At 64.6% G+C, this 27,598-nt stretch overlaps 1 protein-coding gene and 1 long non-coding RNA gene across 2 annotated transcripts in view; both read right to left on the bottom strand.

The window, feature by feature from the left end:
* Nucleotides 1-10,808, bottom strand: part of ESPN (espin) — an 82,401-nt gene extending 71,593 nt beyond the window's left edge. The window contains exons 1-2 of the mRNA XM_075906144.1: nucleotides 10,276-10,808; nucleotides 3,144-3,337 (exon numbers count right to left, since the gene is read on the bottom strand). Of these exons, the coding sequence (XP_075762259.1) occupies nucleotides 3,144-3,337; nucleotides 10,276-10,569 (488 nt within the window). The 5' untranslated portion in view covers nucleotides 10,570-10,808. The remainder of the gene's footprint in view (nucleotides 1-3,143; nucleotides 3,338-10,275) is intronic.
* A 3,973-nt stretch (nucleotides 10,809-14,781) lies between these two features.
* LOC142819393 (uncharacterized) lies at nucleotides 14,782-17,453 on the bottom strand. The gene is made up of 2 exons (XR_012897262.1): nucleotides 17,034-17,453; nucleotides 14,782-16,329 (listed from the first exon to the last, which is right to left on the bottom strand). It is a non-coding gene; the product is annotated as an uncharacterized LOC142819393 (long non-coding RNA).
* Between the last annotated feature and the right edge of the window lie 10,145 nt (nucleotides 17,454-27,598).

Below are 27,598 nucleotides of genomic sequence, written 5' to 3'. Positions count from 1 at the left end.
AGCCCGACACGACACTCCAGCTGTGGCCCCCGGCGCCGAAGGGAGGGGGCTATTACCCCGCACCCCGATTGTCCAGCAGCCGCCTCCCCAGCCAAGGGCCGCTCTGTCTCCACCAGCACCGGGGAAGCGCTGGGCTTCCTGCCGCTGCCGCACGGCCCCGGGCCTCACCTCGCCTGCCCCGCCCCCGCAGGACGCCCGTGCTGGGCTGGGCGCATGGCGGTGCCCAGCCCGCCCGCTAGGGAACGCGCCGCTTGCTCCAGGGCCGTGACAGGAAAATGGGGAGGGTGGAACCGGCTTTGGCACCGGCTCCCGTGCAGTGAAAGGCCCCAGCCCGTGCACAGACACCAGCACATCTGGCTCACATGGCTGCCCCGCCCCGGCTCACGCCCTGCCTGCCAGATGCGTATGGTCCCTGGTGCCAGCCTCATCATCACCTGCAGCCCTGGCTCGGCGGGGCGGGCTCTGGCCCGGAGTAACTCTGGGAGGGGCTGACTCTGGCCTGCCCCAGGCTGCCGCTGCCTGGGAGCTTGCTGCTCTGCTGCCGAAACTGGCTCAGGGCCAGAGGTGGCTGCATTTTGGATGCTGTTATGGGGGTGGGGTATTCGGTTCCCCTCTCCCATTTGGCAAGAAGCTGCCTGCGGAGAGCCCCACAGCCTGTGGCGAAGTGCACGGGGTATTTATAGCCCCAGCATCACAGGAAATCAGATTAGAGGAGGTGTAATCCGCGGGGCACAGAGCCGTGTGTTTGGGTGACCTGCTTTTCTCCCCACCATCGGTTTACACTTGCTCTGGCGCCCCGGCCTGCACGCCGGTTCCACACCCCACAGGGGCCCGTCAGGAGCTGGAAGCCCCTTCCCCTGGCGCGAGAGAATGCAGCTATTTCGGGGACAGACGTCTCTGTATTTTAATCACCAGGTGGGAGCATTAAGCCTGGGACGGGGTCATGGCCAGAGAAGAGAGATTACGGCGCAGGTGAAATTCGCCCCCGCGCCAAGGGCCGTCCCGCGTCTGGGCCGCGCTCTCAGGGCGTGTGGCGTTTCCGGCTCACTACGCCGTGCACCGTCGCCACACGCGGATGGCCTCGCAGCCACGGGCACCGCTCCTGGGAAGCCCCGATGGAGAGCTGGGGGTGGAGCAAGTGCTAAGCCCCCGAGAGCAGGACTCAGGATGGCCGGGCCATAAGCAGCACTCGCTGGTTGCCGGGCTGGCTAGGACTGGCCCGCGGCCTGGCCTCTCCCCAGACACCCTGGGATTCTGATCTTACTCTGGAATATCCAGGGGGAAACACCCCACTGCCCTGGGTGTGACCGTGCAGAGAACGCGTCCCCTGCCCACGCGCCGCGGCCCACAGCCCCTCCACAACAGCCGGCTTGTCTCGCCGCACATCTGAGCAGCCTGTCTCCTCCCCAGGGCCGCCTCACCCATTTACATAACTATGGGCCAGACAAAGGCCTGTGTTATCACCCTGCTCCAAAGGCGCAGGCCACAAAGCCCCTCAGCCGCGCTGGCGAGAAGGAGCAATATTTCCATCACCAGAGCGCACCCGGCCCCTCGCCCTTTGTTAGGGGGTAATAAAGAATGCAGGTTTGACTTCCCGCTGCGATAAAGCTGTCACGGCCCCAGCCAGCCCCGGTGTCACAAAGGTTTCTCAGCAGCAACGCTGCGTGTTGAGTGGCAGAGCGAGAGCAGCCCCGGCATGCGTGCGTGCGAGCGAGAACAGCCCCAGCGTGCATGTGAGTGAGCGAGAGCAGCCCCGGCATGCATGTGTGCGTGCGAGAGCAGCCCCGGCATGCGTGCGTGCGAGCGAGAGTGCAAGCGAGAACAGCCCCAGCGTGCATGTGAGTGAGCGAGAGCAGCCCCGGCATGCATGTGTGCGTACGAGAGCAGCCCCAGCATGCGTGCGTGAGCGAGCATGCAAGCGAGAGCAGCCCCGGCGTGCGTGCGTGCGAGCGGGCGTGCGAGCAAGAGCAGCCCCGGCATGCATGTGTGCGTGCGAGAGCAGCCCCAGCATGCGTGCGTGAGCGAGCATGCAAGCGAGAGCAGCCCCGGCGTGCGTGCGTGCGAGCGGGCGTGCGAGCGAGAGCAGCCCCGGCATGCGTGCGAGCGAGAGCAGCCCCGGCATGCGTGCGTGCGAGCGGGCGTGCGAGCGAGAGCAGCCCCGGCATGCGTGCGTGCGAGCGGGCGTGCGAGCGAGAGCAGCCCCGGCATGCGTGCGTGCGAGCGGGCGTGCGAGCGAGAGCAGCCCTGGCATGCGTGCGTGCGAGCAGGCGTGCGAGCGAGAGCAGCCCCAGCATGCGTGCGTGCGAGCAGGCGTGCGAGCGAGAGCAGCCCCAGCATGCGTGCGTGCGAGCGAGAGCAGGCCTTTCATCCGCATGAGGACCAGGCAGCACTTCTCGCTGCCAAGTGCTGTGAGAAGCATCAGTCAGGATGGGGCCGCTCGCAGAGGACAGGACCAAAGGGAAGCAAAAGGCCGGCGCCAGGCACACCCAGTTCTCCGCTCTCGGGAAAGGGCCCAGCTCTGGCAGCGTTTCCCACGCACCTTGCCCAGGTGCAAGCGGCGACAGCGAGGCCCCATGGACTGGGGCATCGGCGCTTGCACCGCCGTGTAATCACTGCCCACACCAGAGCCCCAAAGCACGTCTGACGTGAATCCCGACACTGGCCACTACGGGTCCCTTAGTATTTCTCCCCAGCCGTGCCCACGGCGCACCAGGCCGCCTGGGCTGCGAGGAATTCGCACGCCAAGAGCAGGTGCTGGGATTCTAGACCCAGAGCCCAAGGAGCCGTGCCGGGGTGAGGGGACCCTTTGCCTGGTTCACAAATCCAAGCGTCAGCCGACAACTGTACCCCTGTACAAACGGGGAGTCACAAATCCGCACGTTCCCGGCAGGTCTCGCCCTGGCTGACTCGGCAGCTGGGACAGATTCGGTTTTGCTCCCGGCTGGAGGGCCAAGGGCCGGGCGTGTGAGCGACGCTGTGGGTAGAGCGTGAGCAGTGAGGACTCCAGAAAGCCAGTCCTGGGGCCGGCTCGGTGGTGCGCAAGCTGCACCCAGCGGAGCGTGACAGCGGCCCTAGCTCTTCTGAGCCAGCTGACAGCAAGCGGCCAAGCTCCCTGCAACCCGCCCCCCCGAAAAGGCTCTCACCTGGGGCAGTGCGCTAAGAGGAGTCGCAAGGAAGGGAGGTCTCCTTTGGCTGCAGCATAGTGGAGAGGAAGCGCGCCCGTATCCGTGGCTCTCGTGGGGTCGCTGCCTCCAAAGCGCAGTAGCCAGTCCAGGACTTCGTGGTGCCCAAAGCGGGCGGCGAGATGCAGGACGGTGGCACCGGAATTGTCTGTGTCCTGCAGAATGACAGAGTTCCAGTCACCAGTGCGGCACAGGGCGGTGGCTCGCGGTGGCGCGCAGCACGGGGCGGCTTGCAGCAGCGGCTCATGGCTCGCGGCGGCGGCTCGCAGTGGCTCGTGGCGGCGGCTCGCAGTGGCTCGCGGCGGCGGCTCGCAGTGGCTCGCGGCGGCGGCTCACAGTGGCTCGTGGCACACGGGTTTGCTGGGCTGCACCTCCACAGGCTCACAGCTGTGCAGGGCCGGCCTCCCGCCCTGCCTCGTGCAGCGTTTCAGCAACGGCTGCGTGGGTGGGGCGGCCCAGTGGCAGCCTGCCCTCAGCGTGGCCTAGGAGTGGTCAGTAGCCGCTGAGATGAGTTCAGGGGATGCTCCGGGTTCCCTGTGGGAGAGCGTCGGCATCGCCCCCCCCCCCCCGACCTGCATTAAATAAACACAAGGCCCCTTTCGGGAGACTCAGCCCAGAGGCCAAAGGCTGGAGGAGGCATGAGGCCAGAGGGCAGGCCCACGGCAGGGCGGGGCTGGGGTCGGGAGGGGGGGGGGGAAGGCTATAGAGGCCTTCGGTAGCCCGGAGCTCCTGGATGCAGGAGGGACGGGCAGCTGCAGGAGGACCCCGGCCAGGAAATGGGAAGGGTGGGGGTGCGGAGAGGGAGCAGCCCAGAGCTGCTAAAGCAACACCCAACCCAGTGTCCTGTATCCAAGGGAACGGGGATACCAGTGTGTGTGTGTCTGTGCGTGTGTGCCCCTGCGTGTGCCTGTGCGTGTGCCCCTGCGTGCGTCTGTGCGTGTGTGTGCCCCTGCGTGTGTCTGTGCGTGTGTGCCCCTGCGTGCGCCTGTGCGTGTGTGTGCCCCTGCGTGTGTCTGTGCGTGTGTGTGCCCCTGCGTGTGCCTGTGCGTGTGCCCCTGCGTGCGTCTGTGCGTGTGTGTGCCCCTGCGTGTGTCTGTGCGTGTGTGTGCCCCTGCGTGCGTCTGTGCGTGTGTGTGCCCCTGCGTGCGTCTGTGCGTGTGTGTGCCCCTGCGTGTGTCTGTGCGTGTGTGTGCCCCTGCGTGCGCCTGTGCGTGTGTGTGCCCCTGCGTGTGTCTGTGCGTGTGTGTGCCCCTGTGTCTGTCTGTGCGTACGTCTCGGGGGCAGAGACTGTGCCCTGGCTAGAAGCAGACACGGGCTATTGTGAGACGCTCTCGCCCCCCACTGCTCCCCTCTTGGTGCTGCTCCCGCCGTAACACCGTGCGCCCGCGCTCTGCACGTCCGAGCAGTGCCCACAGAGCCGGAGACACAGGGCTGGGCGTGCGGGGGGGTGTGCTGGGGAGGCCCGCTCCCTGGCCATCACCTTCAGCTGCCCGGAGCCAGACACAGCACAAAGCCCCTTCTGAAGGGCATCAGAGCAGGAGAGCGACAGATGTGCAGCCAGCTGTGCTCTACCTTCCCAGCTCTGCCAGGCTGATCTCTTCCATCCAGGCGCAGATTTTTTCCATGAATGTGCAGAATCAATTTTGTTATGTGCACTGAGATGTGCAGACGTGCACCACTGATACAAACAAACCCAGGCTGTGGGCGCGCTGCTAATCAGCTGGGCAGCATTTGACTCTCCTGAGCAACCACACGCGCGTGAGCAGCTTACAGGGAGCTCTGCTCACTGGTCTATTTGCATGCGAACAAGCTACTCCCTGGAATGAGAGATGGAACCAGGGCTTCAGAACAGCCCAGCCGCAGGTCTGGGACCTTCGCCCTCGGCAGGGAAACTTCAAACCCAAAACGAGCCAGACAGCTGGGGGGGGGGGGGGGGGGGGGGGGGGGGGAGAATCTGTGCCTAGCGCCAGGCCTGCTTGGAGCCCAAAGGAGACTCACATCCGAGAATAAGGTCGGACGCTCAGAGCTGAAGCCCCATCACTACGCACAGCCAGGGCCCCCGGCGCTGGCCTTGCTCCAGCATTGCAGCCTGTTAATTCTTCCCTCTTTGCATGGGGTGACTCAGCTCCCAACGGGCAACAACTTGGGCCGTCTGGGGAGCCGTGCACCACTCGGGCGCTCTGGGGAGCCGTGCACCACTCGGGCGCTCTGGGGAGCCATCTGGGGAGCCGTGCACCACTCGGGCGCTCTGGGGAGCCGTCTGGGGAGCCGTGCACCACTCGGGCGCTCTGGGGAGCCGTCTGGGGAGCCGTGCACCACTCGGGCGCTCTGGGGAGCCGTCTGGGGAGCCGTGCACCACTCGGGCGCTCTGGGGAGCCGTGCACCACTCGGGCGCTCTGGGGAGCCATCTGGGGAGCCGTGCACCACTCGGGCGCTCTGGGGAGCCGTCTGGGGAGCCGTGCACCACTCGGGCGCTCTGGGGAGCCGTGCACCACTCGGGCGCTCTGGGGAGCCATCTGGGGAGCCGTGCACCACTCGGGCGCTCTGGGGAGCCGTCTGGGGAGCCGTGCACCACTCGGGCGCTCTGGGGAGCCGTGCACCACTCGGGCGCTCTGGGGAGCCGTGCACCACTCGGGCGCTCTGGGGAGCCGTCTGGGGAGCCGTGAACCACTCGGGCGCTCTGGGGAGCCGTCTGGGGAGCTGTCGGGGCAGCCAGAGCGCCCCTGCGAGCAGTGAAAGGGGCCGAGGAGAGCGGCGAGGAGAGCAGCGACCCGTCAGGCTCACCGACTTATCCATCTTAGGCAACAAGAAACCTTTTCCATCGCCATGTGCTCACACTGCCTGGCCTGGCCCTGGCCCTCCAGCTCTGCCCTGTACAAGCTCCCCCAGCCCCTCCCGGACGGCTCACGGCAACCCAACCTCACCAGAACCGAGCGGGCAGGCCGGAATGGGCTCTCCCCGCCACGCTGCACCACCCGGCACTGCTGCCACGTCAGGTGACGATTGCAAGTCTCGTGATACTGGGTGTTTGAAGGACCCAGCTGCAAGAGTCAGGTGATTTATTCGGGGGAGGGGTCTGCGCTTTCATTAACAGGCAGGAAGCTTCTAGCCCAGGTGGCTGGGAGCGAAACTTGGCCGCGAGCCCTGAGCGCACCATAAGGCCAGACGACCCCGCCCGTGCGACTCCCTCCGAGGGGCGGGATGTTGAAGCTGGCCTCGTGAGCGCCAGAGCCCGACGCACGACTCCCGAATGCAGGGAGTTGGCAATTGCACGCTCAGCCTCTCGTGCCGAGACACGCGCGGGGCCGTCGCCACCCGCTGCAAAACCTCCCTGCGAACACGGCGGGGCTCTTGGACACCCAGCGACAGGCCGGCCCGAGGAGCCTGCAGCCTGGGACGGCCTGGGCAAGCCACTGGCACGTATCACCTCTCACCAGAGGGCACCCGTGGGAGCTTGCGCCTGTCACCCCCTAGCTACAGCCCCGGCTCGGACAATTCACCGATTGTTTCTCCTGGGCACTGGCCTGCCCCCGCCGGGCCCCGCGCCAGGGGAGCTGGCATGTTCCCCGCAGCCAGAGCGGAGAGCAATGCTGAGCTGGCTGCCGGGCAGGCGGTCGCCTGGTTACGCACAGCCCCGTGTGGGTCACAGCGCTCCCGACACCGTGGAGCAAACAGCAAATGGAATTCAGCCAAGATAGCGCCTCGTGGGGCTGACCTGCCCCCTGCTTCCTCATCTCCCCTGCTGCCCACAGCTGTGTCGCAACAGCCCACGTCTGCACCGCTCAAGCTGCAGCAGCGGCTCAGCCTTTCGGTGCCTGCTCCGACCGCGGCCCCGGGGAACGACCCATCGACGGAACGCAGCGGCCGGGCTCCCCGACAGCACGAGCCCCTTGGCACGGCCCCATGGGCATCTCAGCCCTGCGGCCACCCCCTGCGGCAGTCAGCAGGGCGCTTGCCCTTGGCGTCAGCAATGTCTGGGCCACCCGGAAACACCGCACCCAGCCTTGGGGCGGTTTCATCGGATCCCCGAACGCTGACGGCAGCCACCCACTGATTAGCAGGGTGCCCACAGTCAGTGTTCCTGCTGGTGGTGCCCCTCCGCACCTGCCTCAGTGCACACAACAAAATTCACTCTGCACATGAATGGAAAAAATGGTCTGACTCCATGAACCCGCTGCCGAGCTCGGTCCCATCTACCGGCAGGAGCCCTGGGCACTGACAACGGGACGGGCTGAGTACAAACTAGGTTGAGTGCCACTGAATTGCCACGTCCGCGCCCCATCACCCGTGTGCAGTGCGAGGGCTCGGGGGCCAGTGGGCTGCAGGGAGGGAATTTCAGGGGTCACAGCATCAGTGAGGTGTCCGGTGGCACTCCCAGGAGCGGCACTAGGGCGTCTGCCATGGCCCAGCACACCAGCCTCGTAACTCAGGGCAGACGTCTGGAGGGGCAGGGCACGTCCCGCTGGATCCGGCCCCGAGGGAGCTCTGCACCCAGTGCGGGGATGTGACTCCTCACTCACGTCCTCTCGCTCTGCACCCCCTGCCCGCTGTGACACCGGCCTGCCACACTCCTCGCCCCCAGGGAACCTGCCCGGCCGGGAGGGACCCGGGATCAGCAGCAGGAGATGGGAGAAAGGCCAGGTGAGCAGGGGGCCTTTGGCCCAAGTCACTGCTTCTCCTCAGCCCACAGGCAACTGGCAACAGCTGGCTGAGCCCGTTACGCTTGGCCCAGCCTGGCTGCCCAGAACCCTGGGAAAGCTCCGAGCCGCCTCAGCGATCCCAGCTGCGCTGCAGAAACCAACCCCCGGGGCCTGGCTTCCAAAGCGGCCACTGCCAATGCCACCACGAGTCGTCCTGTCCAGAGACACAAGCACGGCCAGGCGGGGTCAGACCCAGGGTCCTGGCTGCCCAGTGCCCAGTGCCCCAGAGACAGTGAACAGAGCAAGGACTCATCCAGTGACCCTGCCCCTGTTGCCATTCCCAGCTGTGACAAACAGAGGCCAGGAACACCACCCTACCCACCCTGGCGAATAGCCATTGATGGATCTAACCTCCAGGAATCTAGCTAGTGCTTCTTTTGGACCCTGTTAAAGTCTTGGGCTTCACAACATCCTCTGGCAAGGAGTTCCACAGGTTGACTGTGTGTTTTGTACTTCCTTTTGTTTGTCTCAAACCTGCCACCTATTCATTACATTGAGTAACTCTTGTGTTATGGGAAGGAGTAAATAACATTGCCTGGAACGGGGTCGGCACTCACCTCCCACAAGACCCCCCTTTTTGGCTGCATACGCTTTCCTGCACTGCCTCAGTTTTAAAAGCCTTGTGGCTACTCAGCCCTCTGGCCAAGCCGCTCTCCCTTGTGCACAGTCACAAACCACTTCCAGGGTGCCCCTCTAACAGGGGCCCATCCCAGTGCCCTCTGCAGGGTCTTGAGTCCAGCACAGGCTCTCAGTCTGCTTCCCCACTCACGAGGAGAGCGGTGCCCCCAGAGTCTTATTATCAGTGGGAATAGGCCAATGGAGGGATGATAGGAGTTACTCTAGAGAACTTTCTGGGGGTCTGGCTGGTGAGTCTCGCCCACATGCTCAGGGTTTAGCTGATCGCCATACTTGGGGTCGGGAAGGAATTTTCCTCCAGGGTAGATTGGCAGAGGCCCTGGAGGTTTTTCGCCTTCCTCTGTAGCATGGGGCACAGATCACAGCTGGAGGATTCTCTGCATCTTGGGGCCTTCAAAGTATTTGAAGGCTTCAATATCTGAGATCTAGTGAGAGGGTTATTCTAGGAGGGGTGGGAGAGATTCTGTGGCCTGCACTGTGCAGGGGGTCAGACTAGATGATCATAATGGTCCCTTCTGACCTTGAAGTCTGTGAGCTTTCCCTCCTCGAGGCAATGTCCTAAACAGCTCCCCACTCTGAGCCATCCTTGGTTCCACCAGCCTTCAGGTCTGGGCTGCCCTGAGTCTTGCAGCTTCTTATATAGTCCCTCTGGCTCCTGATTGGCTGGGTGCTCCACAGCCACTCTAGCCTGCTGGGAGGACTTCTCTATGGCCTTAGGGCTTGATTCACCCTGTCTTCATTCCTTATTTACTCTTTCCACACCAGCCATACCTTTCTAGGCCTCTATCTTATCCCCCCTTAGTCTTTCCCAAGCTGAAAAGTCCCAGTCTTATTAGTGATAGAAATGTAGCCGTGTTAGTCTGGTGTAGCTGAAACAAAATACAGGACTATGTAGCACTTTAAAGACTAACAAGATGGTTTATTAGATGATGAGCTTTCGTGGGCCAGACCCACTTCCTCAGATCAAATAGTGGAAGAAAATTGTCACAACCATATATACCAAAGCTTCCCCAATTATCACCTCTAATATCATTAGCTCACAGACATTTACCTCCCCCCCCCCATCCCCTTTCTGTTCTGAAATTTGATTTGTCCTTTTCATATGTGTTCATTTTTTAATTGTATCCCTTGGTATATATGATCTTAGACACTCACACACACAGACATGCACACACAATCATAGACACACACAGACACACTTAGACACACACACAGAGACACACATGCACACACGCACACACAGTCATAGACACACACGCTCACCACTAGCCCAGCCAGCCATGCAAGGGCAGCCGCAAGCCGGGAGGGGCCTGCTCCTGTGACTCCCCTTTGGTGACATTCCCCGTCTTCGGCCACCCCGGGGGCCATGAGTGCCCGGCGGCGACGGGTGCCCAGTGCCACTGCCCTGCTGCCAGCCCAGCGGGCGGTGCCCGGCCCTGGAGCGCGGCTTCCCTGCCTTCCCGCAGGGCACAGCACAGCCCCTGCCGCTGCCCGCAGCCAGCGAGCCCGACCTGGCCAGGGGAGAGCCCCCGGTGCCCACCAGCCAGTGCCACCCCTGCAGGCCGGGCGCAGGCACCAGGGCACTGGGGGCAGCCCAGCCCCTGGCTCCAGGCGGGTCCGGCTCGGTTACAGCTGGGTCCGTGGCTCTGGGTCCCCCCCTCCCCGCGCCCCTGAGCCCCGCCCTGCGCCCCCCGGTGCCCCAGAGCCAGGGAGGGGCTGAGCCCGGGGAGGGCGGAGGGGCCGCGCGAGGTGCCCACCTGGACGCTGCAGCCGCCCTGGGTGAGCAGCCACTGGAGACAGGCCAGGCTGCCGGTGGCCGCCGCGTCGTGGCCCGGGGTGGCCCCGTTGCGGGCCCGGCTGTTGCCCCGCTGCGCCGCTTCCTCCACCAGGTAGCGCAGGCAGTTGAGTTTGCCGGCCCGGGAGGCGTGGTGAGCGGGCGAGGCGCCCAGCGCGTCCCGCAGCCCCGGCTGCAGCAGCCCCTCCGCCTGCAGCGACTTGAGGGTGTCCACGTCCCCCTGGCGGGCGGCCAGCAGGGCCCGCTCCAGGGCCATCGCCGCGACCGGCCCCTCACCAGCCCGGGGGCGCCATGGGACGGCCCGCCGCGCCGAGCCTCTGGAGCGCGCCGCGCTGCCGGGAGGGCGAGCCCGGGCCAGGAGCTGCCGGCCGGGCACTGCCAGACCTGTGCGCTGCGCCCCGGGACCCTTCCTGCGCTGCGCCCCGGGACCCTTCCTGCGCTGCGCCCCGGGACCCTTCCTGCGCTGCGCCCCGGGATCCTTCCTGCGCTGCGCCCCGGGTCTCCTCCTGCGCTGCGCCCCGGGACCCTTCCTGCGCTGCGCCCCGGGATCCTTCCTGCGCTGCGCCCCGGGACCCTTCCTGCGCTGCGCCCCGGGATCCTTCCTGCGCTGCGCCCCGGGACCTTTCCTGCGCTGCGCCCCGGGTCTCCTCCTGCGCTGCGCCCCGGGTCTCCTCCTGCGCCGGGATCCTTCCTGCGCTGCGCCCCGGGATCCTTCCTGCGCTGCGCCCCGGGACCTTTCCTGCGCTGCGCCCCGGGACCCTTCCTGCGCTGCGCCCCGGGTCTCCTCCTGCGCTGCGCCCCCGGGACCCTTCCTGCGCTGCGCCCCGGGACTCTTCCTGCGCTGCGGCCGAGGAACTGTCCGTGGTGTCTCGTGCCCAGGGACTGTGCCTGGGGTCTCCCGCCCCGCCACCCCTCGCTCCGGCTGTCAGGCTGGCTGGGGCTCCCGGGCACTACCGCGGCGCACAGCGCAGCATGGCCCCTGCTCTTGGCACGTCCCGTCCCCCCGGGTCAGACTCTCCTGCGGCTCCTCAGCCCTCCCTGCCTCCGGCCTCGGGGAACTGCAGCCAGGCGGCGGCAGGAGCGCGCAGCGATCTCACCCCGAGGGCGGCTCCTCCTTCCCTCCGCCCTGTCTGGGGAATGGCAGGAGCCGCGGGGGAGCGTCCCCCTCCCCCGGCGCTCAGCCCAGGCCAGGAAGGGGTTAAACCCTCTAGGCTGGCCCGGGCGCTTGGCTGAGTCCCTGGAGCCCCGGCAGCAGCAGGGCTGGCAGGCGCTGAGCCAGGGGACGTGCCCAGGGCCGAGCAGGCGTTGGAGGGGCCTGACAATGGGTTGGGAGCCCTGCTGACCGCATCACTCAGAGCAGGGGGAACCCCGCAGCCTGGCAGGGCAGCCCTGTCCTGCCTGCCCGACCTCCCTGCTCCGGGCCAGGCCCGAGGCGAGTCCTGCCCGCCCTGCCACTGGGCGCTGGTGGCAGCATGTGCCTGGGTCTGGCCTGTGCCTAGGGGTGCCAGGACCGCCCCCCCCCCAACTCAGCCCCGGGACTGTGCCTGGCTGGAGAGGAAGGCAGGGGCGTTTGCCACAAGCGCAGTCCCATCGCCACCTCCCCGGTACACTGCCTGGGCCTGCTCCCGCCATTTGGGGGGGAGCTGTGATGGGGGAAGTGAGAGCGTGGGGGGGGGGCAGACTGAGGGACAGCAGCTGCAGCGGTGTTACTAAGCATGCTCAGTACAAGCCAAGCACCTAGTGGGGGCAGGGGGGTCACCAATTCCTTCCGCCCTCCCCGCGCACACAGCGTGTCTGCCCAGGGCTGCCAAGGCACCGAGAAACTCTGGGTTTGGCAGACAGTTAGCGGTCAGCTGGCAGGAGCACTGGGCCTAATTCCTAGCTAACAGACAGACAATGGAATAACTGTCGGACCCCTCAGCTCGGACACTCACATGTTCTGACACCTTGCGGCACCTCCCTGACGGACGCGGGTTACCGGGATGTCTGGGCTTAGTTACTAACTGCAGGGGGGGGGGGCTAGTGGGCTACAGCAGGGGCAGGTCCATTTCAGCTCCATATAAGAAACCCAGAATGGCCAGACTGGGTCAGACCAAAGGCCCATTAGCTCAGTGTCCTGTCTGCTGCCATGGGCGAATGCCGGGTGTGTCAGGAGGAATAAACAGGGAATCAACAAGTGACTCACCCCGTGGCCCATTCCCAGCTCCTGGCAACATGAAGCTAGGGGCTCCATCCCCGCTCAGTCTGGGTTGTGGCCATGGATGGACCGATCCTCCTTGAACTTATTTTGTTCTTATTGGAACTCTGTTAGAGTTTGGGCCTTTCCACCGTCTCCTGGCAAGGAGTTCCACAAGTCGACTGTGGAAAACTAATTTATTTTGTTTGTTTTACATCTGCTGCCCATAAATTGAATTCTTGTGTTCTGTTAGTGAAGGAATGAATTACATTTCCTTATTCCAATTTTCCACACCGTTCCTGATTTTCTAGACTGCCAACATATCCCCAGTGGTCCTTCTAGCCCTATATCCTGCTGCTGACAGTAGCCAACGCCAGGTGCATCAGAAGGAATAAACAAAGGAGGCAATCATCACGATCCATCCCCTGTCACTTATTTTGTTTGTTTTAAATCTGCTACCTATACACATCATTGGGTCAGCTTCCTGTGTTGTTAGCGAAGGGCTGAACGACATTCCCTCATTCTATTTTCCCACACCGTTCCTGGTTGTCCAGACCTCTATCATAGCCCCCACCCTTTAACCATTTCTTTTCCAAGCTGAACAGTCCCAGTCTCGTTAATCTCTCCTCAGATGGAAGCTGTTCCTACCCCTCGTCATCTCTGTTGCCCTGTCTGTACCTTTTCCAAATTCAGTAGATCTTTTTGTAGATGAGGTGACCAGATCTGCAAACAGTGTTCAAGATGCGGGCATAACCATGATTTTATAGAGAGGCAATAGGCTATTTTGCCTTATTATTTATTCCTTTCCTAATGAGTTCCATTATTCCGTTAGCTTTTTAGTTTTCAAATGGCCACTGCACATTGAGCAGATGTTTTCAAGGAAATATCCACAAGGATTCCAGATCGCTTTCTTGGGTGGGAACAGCTATTGTAGACCCAGCGTTGTATCTATGGTGAGGGTTATATTGTCCCATGTGCATCACTTTGCACTTCTCGCCCCTGAATTCCATCTGCCCTTGTGTTGCCCAGTCACCCAGCTTTGGGAGATCCCTTTGGGACTCTGCGGTCAGCTTTGGAGTAGTCACTGGTCACCCTTTTTCAGGAACATTTGTGAGACATTTAACAGCCGGGATCCAAATGCAGATCCCTGCAGCACAACACTCATTCCTACACTCCCCCTGTCTTTTAAGTGGAGGCCCCGGCTTTGTTTTCATGGAGATCTAAGGATCCTTCAGTTACCTGAATAACCAGCCTTTTGTTGTTCTTAATCCCCCTCCCCTTTGATAACAAACTCCCTGCTCCAAAGGCAAAGCTGCAGCAGCCCAAACTAGCATTTGAGAGCTGCCTCTGGAGTCAGGGTGTGGGCTTTGGGCAGACCCCAAGCCTGAAATCCAGGGGTTCAAACTCGGGAGGGGGGTCACTGCCCCCCACCCTCTCCAAATGATGCCCCTGAAGGACTGGTACGAGGCTGGCGGTTCTGCGACCATCTGGTGGCTGCTGCCCTGCGAGCGCTGTTCAGGGCCTGTCCCAAAGGCCGAGCAGAGACGCGCGGGCCAGGTGATCGGTGGGTTACAGCAGCACCCAGAGGCCTCGCCCAGGAGCTGGGCCCTGGGGCAGGAGGGGGCACTCCCACAGGAGCAGGTGGGGGGCGCCGGCTAGTGCTCCTTCCCTCTCCCGGCTGCTCTCGCACTGGAGACCCGGCCAAACGGAGCAGCTGGACCAGAAAAACAGGCTTGCGACATGAACCAATCTCATCATTGTGGCATGAGGGCAATATCACGAGGTTCAGCGACACGAGGGAAACGTGATCTCCAGGCCAGGGGGCACTCTCCCTCGGCTGTGCATGTCACGGGCACAGTGGTGGCCTAGGTGGTCGTCTAGGGCACCAAGATAAATGGCCATTGAAGGCTTTGGAGGCGGGGCGCCGATCGCATGTTTCGCCTAGGGCGCCCGTTGCCGGCAGCTCGTCTAGGGCCGCTCCTGCACGGGCACTCCCGCCTCAAGTCACTGCCGGCTGCTCGGCAGGGCCCCCTGCTTAGGAGCAGGGCACAAAGCTCCAATAGCTGAGTCCTGGACCTCGTTCCACCAGCCAACGCACACGTGTCAACCCCTCCCAGGCAGGGAGTCAGGGACAGACCCTTCGGTGCCTCCGGTCCACCGCCCCACCCAAGCGAGCTCACAGTCCTAGTCAGTTTCCAGTTTAGTCCCAGTCCCAAAGGACCAGCCACTTACGTGTGGTTCGATTTGTTTTGGATCCGAGGGAAACCAGGACACTCCAGAGAGACGTAACCACTTCCTTACTTATTGCAAGCTTTGAGCAGTTCATACAGGTGTTAAGTTTTACAAGCCTTAAGAACAACGACTGTACAATTTAAACCTTAGTACTATCCATCGTAAGCAATGAGTACAGCACAAAACAATACAAAAGCAATGTAAGAAATCTTCTATTAACTACAGTTCACTTACATGTCACCCGTATGCCACCTACGGTACCAGGCAGGAGGTTCGTGGGCCCTTTGACTCTCATTCTTCGGGGCACCGGGCACTGCCGTAGCCGCGTGAAGGGTCTTTTACTTCTAGTTACAATGCACAGGACCTGTGGGTCAGCCCTGCTCCCTCCCTGCCTCCCATCGACTCTTCTTCCTGAGACTATTTTCTAGCAGAGCGAGACTTGACCGTTCTAGTGCTAGCTACCAATTGATGACGTGTCGTGTAAATCCCTACAATGCCCAATGCGGGGGACATCCTGCTACTGAGGATCTTGCGAAACGATGTGCATGGTTAATAGTTTTACAGCTGTACCCTGAATTTTTGCTTTTCGGAAATAGACTGTACCAGTACGAGGCTCCTCCCGATGGCCCTGGCGTGGTCTCACTGCACCCTGCTGTATCTGCCTGATTGTGCAAAAACCCATTCCCACCTCTCCAAGCGTCCCCCGGAGCCTGGCCTGCGTCCTTTTGTGCACCAGACTTGAGACAGGCCTGGCTTGCTTTGGTAGAGACCCGCACTGTGGGGCTCCCCTTCACTTACCCCCGGCCATTTCCTCCTGGACCTTATCCAGAGACAACACGTGTCACCAGTCCTGCAAGGAACTAGAGTAGGGAAAGGAAACGGGTTATTTTTTTTTTACACACACACACACACACACACACACACACACACACACACACACACACACACACACTCTCTCTCTCTCTCTCTCTCTCTCTCTCTCTCTCTCTAAACAGCACTAGTGGCCTCTCTAAGCAGCAAGCTCTCCATGGCATTTAGGGCTGTCCCAGGCTGAACGGGGTGGGGTGGGGTGGGGAGGGTCTCTTGCCTCTTCCTGGACCCTTGTCCCCCAGTGTTCGGGCGACAGGGAGCCATGGCTCCTTGGTAGGGATTTTTAACCCCCGGAGCTGCAGGGCCAGCTGATGGGAGACGTGCTTGCATGGTTCATCTCACAGGGCAGGGCAAACGTCTCCTGGGCTCTGTCCACCTGCCGTGCATGGAGCGTTCCCACTGGGCAGGTTAGCACGTCCCACGATGTCTCTCCCGTCTGCCGGGTTTCACAGAACAGCAGCTTGGCGAGGCCCTTCCCGCGTGGGACAGCTGTTAGTGAGATTAGCGCCGGCAGCCGCTCAGCACCAAACAGTCTGCCCAGCCTGACACCTGCTTGCATGAGCCTGCCCCACAGGTGAGCAGGGTGGTTCTAGGGCAGGGCTGCCTGGAGGCCCAGAGCCCTGGCAAAGGTAGGAGCCGAACACATCACAGGTCCAGACCTGGGCAAAGGAGTCCCAGACGCACTCTCCAGAGGCCACGGCACCGGGTACTCGGGGCGACGGAGCCTTTGCTGTTAATCTGAGAGGGGAGGAGGGGCGATCACACCCTGGCGTCGCCGCAGCGTTTGCTCAGAGGGAGAGAGAGGGAGAAATCCCCTTTGCCCCCAGCCCCTGGACTGTTCCGTCATGTACTCGAGACATCCCGGTTCCCGTCCCCCTCTCTGCCCTCGCCAGGCCCGTCCTGCGCGCTCCAGGCCCTGCTCTCTGGCCCGGCTCTCCAGCCCCGCTCTCTCGCTCGGGTCAGGAGCAGCCTTGGACTGGTCATTACAGTTTGCGCCTGAGTTTGGGTCTCAGCACCACCGTGCGGAGCGCAGGGCCCAGCGGGCAGTAACCGAGCTGGGACGACTCCCTGCTCTCGCCGCGCAGGTGTGTGCGCCGGCTGGAGCGCGCTGGGTAATCGCACCGAGCCAGGGCTGCCGAGAGCCCGGCAAATACCCAGCCCCAAGCAGCAGGCGAGGGGGGAGGGTCAGATACCGCGGTGATGGGCCCTGCACAGGACCCTGGCAAGACTAGAATGCACAGTGCCCCTTGGAGGGACGGGCGTGCTGCTGGAGCAGGCGCGGGGAGGAGGGTTACTGCTGCTCTGGGCACTGCCCAGCGCTGCGGACCCCAGGCCGATAGGAGAGGTTGCTGCATTGCCCTGCACTCACCAGCCCTCCTCGGCCTGGAGGCCTCCCCAGCCGGGGGCCCAAGGGCACAGGCCGGAAGCCAAGCGCGCGTTACCTGCCAGCAGTCGGTGCAGAGCGTGGCGACGGTGCTGGCCACGGCAAAGGCCCCGCAGAGGACGGCCAGGAGGGTCCCGGCGCTGCCCGGGGTCTGGCCGAGGGACGGCAGCGCCGATGCCCTGCTCCGGCCCGGCTGCGGCACTGCGGAGGGTGAATCTGAGCCAGGCCTGGCAGAGCCCAGCGGCGAGGCCGGACCTCCTGGGCCCTTCCCCGGGAGCCTGCAGGCCCTCGCTGGACTTCGCTCGGCAGCCTGGGAGAGCCTCTTGCCATTGGCTCGGGTCCCGCAGCGGAGCTCAGGGCAGCCCCTGGCAGGGCGGGAATGTCGCCGGAGCGAAGGGGGCCGGCCGAGCGCGGGGCCCCGCTGGGCAAGCCTCGGCCAGGAGCCCCTGACATTGGCGCTCAGGCCCTGGCCATTGCCTCCCCCTTTCCTTCCCAAGCTCAGAGCCAGACCCTGTGGCTGCCCCCGCGGGGCCAGGGAAACAGGCTTTCCCCCAGCCGGCCCTGGCTCGCTTGTACGTGCCAGAGGAAGGTTCCCGAGCAGACCCCCTGCCAGGCCGGAGCAGCCAAGGTCTGCTGAGAGCCACCCCTGCCCGACAGACCAGCCCCTGGAACCGCGTCAGGGCAGGGGCCCGGCCACATGCACCGTCCCGCGGCCACAGGATTTAAAACTGGCAAATGTCACATTTCCAGCTGTTTGCCCTTGAAATGTCACCGCGCTGGCACCTGGGCCCTGCCCGGGGGCGTCACAAGCCTGTTGGGGGGCCACGGGATCGCCATGCTCACGCTGAGCTGCCGGACGGGAGCCATCACAGAGCTTCCTGCAGCCGCGGGGGGGGGGGGGGTGCAAGAGGGAGCGGTGGGTCTGGGCTGGTCCCCCCTCCCCCCACCGGAGCAGTTTGCGGGGAGGGGGCGGGTCCTGCCCTGCCCCTGCCCAGTGGGAGGCAGGAAGCCCCCTTGGAAGGGGCGCTCCTAGGAGCAAGGGGACATGCGATTTGTGGGGGAGGCTGGGCAGGGCCCCGATCCTGCCATTCCACCCTTCCCCCACTAGATGGTGCTGCCCACCCAGCACCTGAAAGCTCAGCCCCCCCCCCCCACAGAGCCCGAGGCCCCGGGGTGCCCGGGGGGTCCGAGGTGACACAGCTCAGGGGGCTCCAGTGCAGGTGCTGAGTGGAGCCAGGGCAGCGAGCACCGTCCTGAGCCAGGCAGAACCAGCCTCCTGCCCCATGCTCTGCCCCGCACACCTGGGCGCCACTGGCCAGCTGTCCGTCCGGCCGTCCCTCCTGCCCCCACCCCCAGAGCGAGAGCCCCTCCCGGCACCAGCACGTCCCTCCTGCCCCCGTGTGGCCTCGGCACTTCCCCTGGGCTGGCAGAGACCTGGCGCTTGGACCCGGGGCGTCGCCTGGGCTGGTGGTGCCGGGTGGAAAGGCCCTTTGCTCTCACGCTCACCTGCCCTCCCGCCCCGCGCCGGAGAGCGCCCCTGAAAGCGCCGGCACAGGAGTGAATCCGGGCACGGAGGCCCCCGGCGAGCTCCTTGTCTCCCCGCCCAGCGCCCAGCTCAGCACGGCGGGCGAGAGCCCAGACCCCTGCTGGTGTCACGTGGCCTCTGCCATCGCTGCACCTCGCCCTCCAGCAGGGCTCCCGCAGGCAGGGCGTGAACCCGGGGCCAGAAGGCCCCAGCTGAGTGGGTGGGCAATGGGGGGGCAGTAAGCCCCAGACCCCGCCCCCGGCCAGAGCCCCAGCGGGCAGAGGCAGTTCCCCATCCCCCGCTGGAGTGCCAGGCAGCAGCGTGCTGCAGCTCTGGCAAAATGGGGTCAGCCCCCCGCCCCCCCAACTGGCATACGGGTGTGCCCGGCAGCGGGTCCCCAGCACCAGCAGCACCAGGGCAGGGGGGGTCTGGTTGGAAAGCGGGTGGCCGCGGCCAGACCTGGGCTCCACCCCCACCCCTACCCCCTCCCAGCACACAAGCCAGGCTGCAGCCCTGAGGTACAGGAATCTGTGGCAGGCAGCGTCTCGCGGCCTTTTCCTTCCTGCCAGGGGCCAGCAGGGCCTCGCTCAGGGCTGCACATCCCATCTGGCCCCCTCGGCCGCCCTGAGCCTGGCGCCCGGGCGTGTAACTGCACATCCCATCTGACCCCCTCAGCCACCCTGAGCCCAGCGCCCGGGCGTGTAACTGCACATCCCATCTGAACCCCTCGGCCGCCCTGAGCCTAGCGCCCGGGCGTGTAACTGCACATCCCATCTGACCCCCTCGGCCGCCCTGAGCCTAGCGCCCGGGCGTGTAACTGCACATCCCATCTGACCCCCTCAACCACCCTGAGCCCAGCGCCCGGGCGTGTAACTGCACATCCCATCTGACCCCCTCAGCCACCCTGAGCCTAGCGCCCGGGCGTGTAACTGCACATCCCATCTGGCCCCCTCGGCCGCCCTGAGCCTGGCGCCCGGGCGTGTAACTGCACATCCCATCTGACCCCCTCAGCCACCCTGAGCCCAGCGCCCGGGCGTGTAACTGCACATCCCATCTGACCCCCTCGGCCGCCCTGAGCCTAGCGCCCGGGCGTGTAACTGCACATCCCATCTGACCCCCTCAACCACCCTGAGCCCAGCGCCCGGGCGTGTAACTGCACATCCCATCTGACCCCCTCGGTCGCCCTGAGCCTGGCGCCCGGGCGTGTAACTGCACATCCCATCTGACCCCCTCGGCCGCCCTGAGCCTAGCGCCCGGGCGTGTAACTGCACATCCCATCTGACCCCCTCGGTCGCCCTGAGCCTGGCGCCCGGGCGTGTAACTGCACATCCCATCTGACCCCCTCGGTCGCCCTGAGCCTGGCGCCCGGGCGTGTAACTGCACATCCCATCTGACCCCCTCGGCCGCCCTGAGCCCAGCGCCCGGGCGTGTAACTGCACATCCCATCTGACCCCCTCGGTCGCCCTGAGCCTGGCGCCCGGGCGTGTAACTGCACATCCCATCTGACCCCCTCGGCCGCCCTGAGCCCAGCGCCCGGGCGTGTAACTGCACATCCCATCTGACCCCCTCGGCCGCCCTGAGCCTGGCGCCCGGGCGTGTAACTGCACATCCCATCTGACCCCCTCGGCCGCCCTGAGCCCAGCGCCCGGGCGTGTAACTGCACATCCCATCTGACCCCCTCGGCCGCCCTGAGCCTGGCGCCCGGGCGTGTAACTGCACATCCCATCTGACCCCCTCGGCCGCTCTGAGCCTAGCGCCCGGGCGTGTAACTGCACATCCCATCTGACCCCCTCAGCCGCCCTGAGCCTGGCGCCCGGGCGTGTAACTGCACATCCCATCTGACCCCCTCGGCCGCCCTGAGCCTAGCGCCCGGGCGTGTAACTGCACATCCCATCTGACCCCCTCGGCCGCCCTGAGCCTAGCGCCCGGGCGTGTAACTGCACATCCCATCTGACCCCCTCAGCCACCCTGAGCCTAGCGCCCGGGCGTGTAACTGCACATCCCATCTGACCCCCTCGGCCGCCCTGAGCCTGGCGCCCGGGCGTGTAACTGCACATCCCATCTGACCCCCTCGGCCGCCCTGAGCCTGGCGCCCGGGCGTGTAACTGCACATCCCATCTGACCCCCTCAACCACCCTGAGCCCAGCGCCCGGGCGTGTAACTGCACATCCCATCTGACCCCCTCGGCCGCCCTGAGCCTAGCGCCCGGGCGTGTAACTGCACATCCCATCTGACCCCCTCAACCACCCTGAGCCCAGCGCCCGGGCGTGTAACTGCACATCCCATCTGACCCCCTCGGCCGCCCTGAGCCTAGCGCCCGGGCGTGTAACTGCACATCCCATCTGGCCCCCTCGGCCGCCCTGAGCCTAGCGCCCGGGCGTGTAACTGCACATCCCATCTGACCCCCTCGGCCGCCCTGAGCCTAGCGCCCGGGCGTGTAACTGCACATCCCATCTGACCCCCTCGGCCGCCCTGAGCCCAGCGCCCGGGCGTGTAACTGCACATCCCATCTGACCCCCTCGGCCGCCCTGAGCCTAGCACCCGGGCGTGTAACTGCACATCCCATCTGACCCCCTCGGCCACCCTGAGCCTAGCGCCCGGGCGTGTAACTGCACATCCCATCTGACCCCCTCAGCCACCCTGAGCCTAGCGCCCGGGCGTGTAACTGCACATCCCATCTGACCCCCTCAACCACCCTGAGCCTAGCGCCCGGGCGTGTAACTGCACATCCCATCTGACCCCCTCGGCCGCCCTGAGCCTAGCGCCCGGGCGTGTAACTGCACATCCCATCTGACCCCCTCAACCACCCTGAGCCTAGCGCCCGGGCGTGTAACTGCACATCCCAACTGACCCCCTCGGCCGCCCTGAGCCTAGCGCCCGGGCGTGTAACTGCACATCCCATCTGACCCCCTCGGCCGCCCTGAGCCCAGCGCCCGGGCGTGTAACTGCACATCCCATCTGGCCCCCTCGGCCGCCCTGAGCCTAGCGCCCGGGCGTGTAACTGCACATCCCATCTGACCCCCTCGGCCACCCTGAGCCCAGCGCCCGGGCGTGTAACTGCACATCCCATCTGACCCCCTCGGCCGCCCTGAGCCTAGCGCCCGGGCGTGTAACTGCACATCCCATCTGACCCCCTCGGCCGCCCTGAGCCTAGCGCCCGGGCGTGTAACTGCACATCCCATCTGACCCCCTCGGCCGCCCTGAGCCTGGCGCCCGGGCGTGTAACTGCACATCCCATCTGACCCCCTCGGCCGCCCTGAGCCTGGCGCCCGGGCGTGTAACTGCACATCCCATCTGACCCCCTCGGCCGCCCTGAGCCTAGCGCCCGGGCGTGTAACTGCACATCCCATCTGACCCCCTCAGCCGCCCTGAGCCTAGCACCCGGGCGTGTAACTGCACATCCCATCTGACCCCCTCAGCCGCCCTGAGCCTAGCGCCCGGGCGTGTAACTGCACATCCCATCTGACCCCCTCAACCGCCCTGAGCCTAGCGCCCGGGCGTGTAACTGCACATCCCATCTGACCCCCTCGGCCGCCCTGAGCCTAGCGCTCGGGCGTGTAACTGCACATCCCATCTGACCCCCTCAACCACCCTGAGCCTAGCGCCCGGGCGTGTAACTGCACATCCCATCTGACCCCCTCAACCGCCCTGAGCCTAGCGCCCGGGCGTGTAACTGCACATCCCATCTGACCCCCTCGGCCGCCCTGAGCCTAGCGCCCGGGCGTGTAACTGCACATCCCATCTGACCCCCTCGGCCGCCCTGAGCCTAGCGCCCGGGCGTGTAACTGCACATCCCATCTGACCCCCTCGGCCGCCCTGAGCCTAGCGCCCGGGCGTGTAACTGCACATCCCATCTGACCCCCTCAGCCACCCTGAGCCTAGCGCCCGGGCGTGTAACTGCACATCCCATCTGACCCCCTCAGCCACCCTGAGCCTAGCGCCCGGGCGTGTAACTGCACATCCCATCTGACCCCCTCAACCACCCTGAGCCTAGCGCCCGGGCGTGTAACTGCACATCCCATCTGACCCCCTCGGCCGCCCTGAGCCTAGCGCCCGGGCGTGTAACTGCACATCCCATCTGATCCCCTCGGCCGCCCTGAGCCTAGCGCCCGGGCGTGTAACTGCACATCCCATCTGACCCCCTCGGCCGCCCTGAGCCTAGCGCCCGGGCGTGTAACTGCACATCCCATCTGACCCCCTCGGCCGCCCTGAGCCTAGCGCCCGGGCGTGTAACTGCACATCCCATCTGATCCCCTCGGCCGCCCTGAGCCTAGCGCCCGGGCGTGTAACTGCACATCCCATCTGACCCCCTCGGCCGCCCTGAGCCTAGCGCCCGGGCGTGTAACTGCACAGCCCATCTGACCCCCTCGGCCGCCCTGAGCCCAGCGCCCGGGCGTGTAACTGCACATCCCATCTGACCCCCTCGGCCGCCCTGAGCCCAGCGCCCGGGCGTGTAACTGCACATCCCATCTGACCCCCTCGGCCGCCCTGAGCCTAGTGCCCGGGCGTGTAACTGCACATCCCATCTGACCCCCTCGGCCGCCCTGAGCCTAGCGCCCGGGCGTGTAACTGCACATCCCATCTGACCCCCTCGGCAGCCCTGAGCCTAGCGCCCGGGCGTGTAACTGCACATCCCATCTGACCCCCTCGGCCGCCCTGAGCCTAGCGCCCGGGCGTGTAACTGCACATCCCATCTGACCCCCTCGGCCGCCCTGAGCCCAGCGCCCGGGCGTGTAACTGCACATCCCATCTGACCCCCTCGGTCGCCCTGAGCCTAGCGCCCGGGCGTGTAACTGCACATCCCATCTGACCCCCTCGGCCGCCCTGAGCCTAGGGCCCGGGCGTGTAACTGCACATCCCATCTGACCCCCTCGGCCGCCCTGAGCCTAGTGCCCGGGCATGTAACTGCACATCCCATCTGACCCCCTCGGCTGCCCTGAGCCTGGCGCCCGGGCGTGTAACTGCACATCCCATCTGACCCCCTCGGCCGCCCTGAGCCTAGCGCCCGGGCGTGTAACTGCACATCCCATCTGACCCCCTCAACCACCCTGAGCCCAGCGCCCGGGCGTGTAACTGCACATCCCATCTGACCCCCTCGGCCGCCCTGAGCCTAGCGCCCGGGCGTGTAACTGCACATCCCATCTGACCCCCTCGGCCGCTCTGAGCCCAGCGCCCGGGCGTGTAACTGCACAGCCCATCTGACCCCCTCGGCCGCCCTGAGCCTAGCGCCCGGGCGTGTAACTGCACATCCCATCTGACCCCCTCGGCCGCCCTGAGCCTAGCGCCCGGGCGTGTAACTGCACATCCCATCTGACCCCCTCAACCACCCTGAGCCCAGCGCCCGGGCGTGTAACTGCACATCCCATCTGACCCCCTCAGCCACCCTGAGCCTAGCGCCCGGGCGTGTAACTGCACATCCCATCTGACCCCCTCAACCACCCTGAGCCTAGCGCCCGGGCGTGTAACTGCACATCCCATCTGACCCCCTCGGCCGCCCTGAGCCCAGCGCCCGGGCGTGTAACTGCACATCCCATCTGACCCCCTCGGCCGCCCTGAGCCTAGCGCCCGGGCGTGTAACTGCACATCCCATCTGACCCCCTCGGCCGCCCTGAGCCTAGCGCCCGGGCGTGTAACTGCACATCCCATCTGACCCCCTCAACCACCCTGAGCCTAGCGCCCGGGCGTGTAACTGCACATCCCATCTGACCCCCTCGGCCGCCCTGAGCCTAGCGCCCGGGCGTGTAACTGCACATCCCATCTGACCCCCTCAACCACCCTGAGCCTAGCGCCCGGGCGTGTAACTGCACATCCCATCTGACCCCCTCAACTGCCCTGAGCCTAGCGCCCGGGCGTGTAACTGCACATCCCATCTGACCCCCTCGGTCGCTCTGAGCCTAGCGCCCGGGCGTGTAACTGCACATCCCATCTGACCCCCTCGGCCGCTCTGAGCCTAGCGCCCGGGCGTGTAACTGCACATCCCATCTGACCCCCTCGGCCGCCCTGAGCCTAGCGCCCGGGCGTGTAACTGCACATCCCATCTGACCCCCTCAGCCACCCTGAGCCCAGCGCCCGGGCGTGTAACTGCACATCCCATCTGGCCCCCTCGGCCGCCCTGAGCCTAGCGCCCGGGCGTGTAACTGCACATCCCATCTGACCCCCTCGGCCGCCCTGAGCCCAGCGCCCGGGCGTGTAACTGCACATCCCATCTGACCCCCTCAACCACCCTGAGCCCAGCGCCCGGGCGTGTAACTGCACATCCCATCTGACCCCCTCGGCCGCCCTGAGCCCAGCGCCCGGGCGTGTAACTGCACATCCCATCTGGCCCCCTCGGCCGCCCTGAGCCTAGCGCCCGGGCGTGTAACTGCACATCCCATCTGACCCCCTCGGCCGCCCTGAGCCCAGCGCCCGGGCGTGTAACTGCACATCCCATCTGGCCCCCTCGGCCGCCCTGAGCCTAGCGCCCGGGCGTGTAACTGCACATCCCATCTGACCCCCTCAGCCACCCTGAGCCCAGCGCCCGGGCGTGTAACTGCCCCGCAGGCCAGGGGCCGCTCTGGGCGCTGGTCTGGGGAGGACACGGGGTTAGCTCAACCCGCAGGCCAGGGATGCTGAGCTCACCTGCAAGGTGTTTCCCTTGCTAGCCGCATGGCTCCAGTGTGACGGGTGTTTCGGCCTTTCCGCTCCCGTGAGCTCCCGCCCCCCCCCCGCCCGCAAAGGTACCCGCAAGTGCTGGATCCGCGGCAGGACTAGGCCGTCGCATGCGCCAGCGGTTCTCAAACGTGCTGGCCCGTGGACCCCCTGGCTCAGGAGAAGCCTTTCCCGGGCCCACTGGTTGCTACTGGAAACTCGCTGTGGATTCCTTAATCCCACCCAGCCATTTTGCTGGGGCTGCCGCTGGGGCGATGGGGCTACCTGAGGAGACAGAGTGAGCGCTCTCACTGTGACGGACCGGGCAGTGTCTGGGCACAGCTGAGGGCGTCCGCTCAGGGCGAATTGCTCGAATCCGGGACTCCTTACAGCCCCCAGACTGGCGACCTCTCCACACAGGCCACAAACCAGTCCCACAGAGCGCTCCAGCTGCCTGCCTGAAGCCTCCCGAGCAAAACCCCTCCGACACCCCAGCAATATCCGTGCCCCAGATGGCCCCGGGCCTCATACACAGGTGGGGGGTCCTAGCACCCAATCCCACCTACCCCGAACAAGTTCTGTCCGGTTCCAAGAAACCAGCCACAGATCCCTGGTCAATTTACCCTCTGGACCTTACCCACAAATCACGCTGGGCCAATCCTTTAGAATCTAGATCTAAAGGTTTATTAACACAAGCAAGAAAAGCCTGAGAGTAAGGTTATTAAAGTACAGTACGTTACATGCACCGAATCTCCCAGTTCTCGATGCAGGCTCTAGCAGAGATGTTACAGCTGCTGGTTTAAAAGTTCTTGTTGCACATCCTACGATCAGGATGGGTTCACAGGTCTTCCGGGCTCTTCAATCCCTGCAGTGCTGCCTCTGGGATGAAGTGCTGAGCTGAGAACAAAATGGCATCGACCGCATGGCCTCTTTATACTCCTTCCTGGCCTCTCCTTGGCCGCAGCCGGTCACCTGGCCATCAGCCTCTCTCTGTTGCAGCTCTTAGGTCTCCACCCTCATGCTTTAGGTGTGTCCTTGGCCCATCGAGTGCCATTGTCCCACAGGGCCTCGCTGATTAGCATGTCCATAGGCCGGGCTCTGCCCACTGCTCAACCACATTCAGAGAAATATTCAGCTTCCACACAGATTACAGATTCCTACCTACACACACAGACATTATACACTCACATAAATAGTGTACATAAGATCAACAAACAATAAGCTCCCATTCAATACACCACATGGCCCCCTTCTATACCATTCCTGGGGCCAACACCCCCACCTATGGGTGCAGCAGTGATCTGGCTGCTCCCCTCAAGATCCAGTAACGTGACACTCGCTTCCTCATCTTAGTTCATCACATCTCATTTTCAATCAAAGACGAAGGCGTGTCCAGCAGACAAGGGGTCAATGGTCCCTTTGTTTATGGCGGGGGGGGGGGGACCGGTTTTGGGTCGGGGCTGCTCACCCACAGAAAAATCAGTTGAGGACCACGCAAGTGAGAAGCAGCAGCACTCCTGCAAAGCCCCCACCCTCCCTGATGTGGCCCCCAACTGAGACCCCTCACCCTGGTGCTCCAGCCCACGGGGCGAGGGGAAGGCACAGGAGGGCTGAGGTTCGGGACTGCCCATAGGCCAGATGCACTTTCCTGGGGTGCCGGTTAGTGGAGTTCATGGACCCTCAGGCTCTGGGGTGGGGACAAACACGAGGGGTTCAGTGTGCAGGATGGGCTGCCAGTGCTTGGGAGAGAGTGCAGGGTTGGGGAGGGAGGTGGGGTGCAGAAGGGGGTGAAGGTGCAAGGCCTGGGAGGGGGGCAGAAGCAGGCTGGGAGCAGGGGGGAGTGAGCAGGAGCAAGGGAGGCTGGATGCAGGAGCAGAGTGGGGGTAGGTGTCTGGCCGGGGGGAGGGTGCAACAGCAGGCTGGGGTTTGGTCAGGGGGAGGGTGCAGGAGCAGACTAGTGGTAGGGAGCTGGGGGCAGAGTGGCTGGGGGAGTTCAGGGAGATGGGGGCAGGATGCCCCTGGGAAGAAGGCTGGGGTCAAGGGGGCTCGGGGGGAGGTTCAGGGAAATGGAGGGGCAGAGCTCAGGGAGGCTGGATGTGGCGCAGCAAGGTGGGGGGGGGGGGGGAGCAGGTGGGTAGGCGACCACAAGCCTGCAGCGGCAGCGCGGGCTCCCCTCTGCATGGGGGTCAGGTGGGGGGGGGGGGGGGTGAGATCTGCACACAGACCACAAGGGAGGCAGCCACAGACCACACTTTGAGAACCACCGGGGTAAGGGATTGGGGTCTGGAAGGGGTGTGAGTACAGGAGGGAGGCAGAGTTTGTGTGTGTTGAGGGGGGACAGAGGGCTGGGAAAGGGTGGCACTGGGGTGCCAAAGGCCGGCTCTGGCCAGGAGACTTACCAGCCAACAGCCCAACCAGCCAGCCTGCCGAGCTAAGGCTTCAAGAGCTTAAAAAGTTTCTCAGCCAGCCAG

The sequence above is a fragment of the Pelodiscus sinensis genome, chromosome 23, assembly GCF_049634645.1.
Source record: "Pelodiscus sinensis isolate JC-2024 chromosome 23, ASM4963464v1, whole genome shotgun sequence".
Classification (NCBI taxonomy): Eukaryota; Metazoa; Chordata; order Testudines; family Trionychidae; genus Pelodiscus; species Pelodiscus sinensis.
The sequence above is the reverse complement of the archived record's forward strand: the minus strand, read 5'-3'. Positions and strand labels throughout refer to the sequence as shown.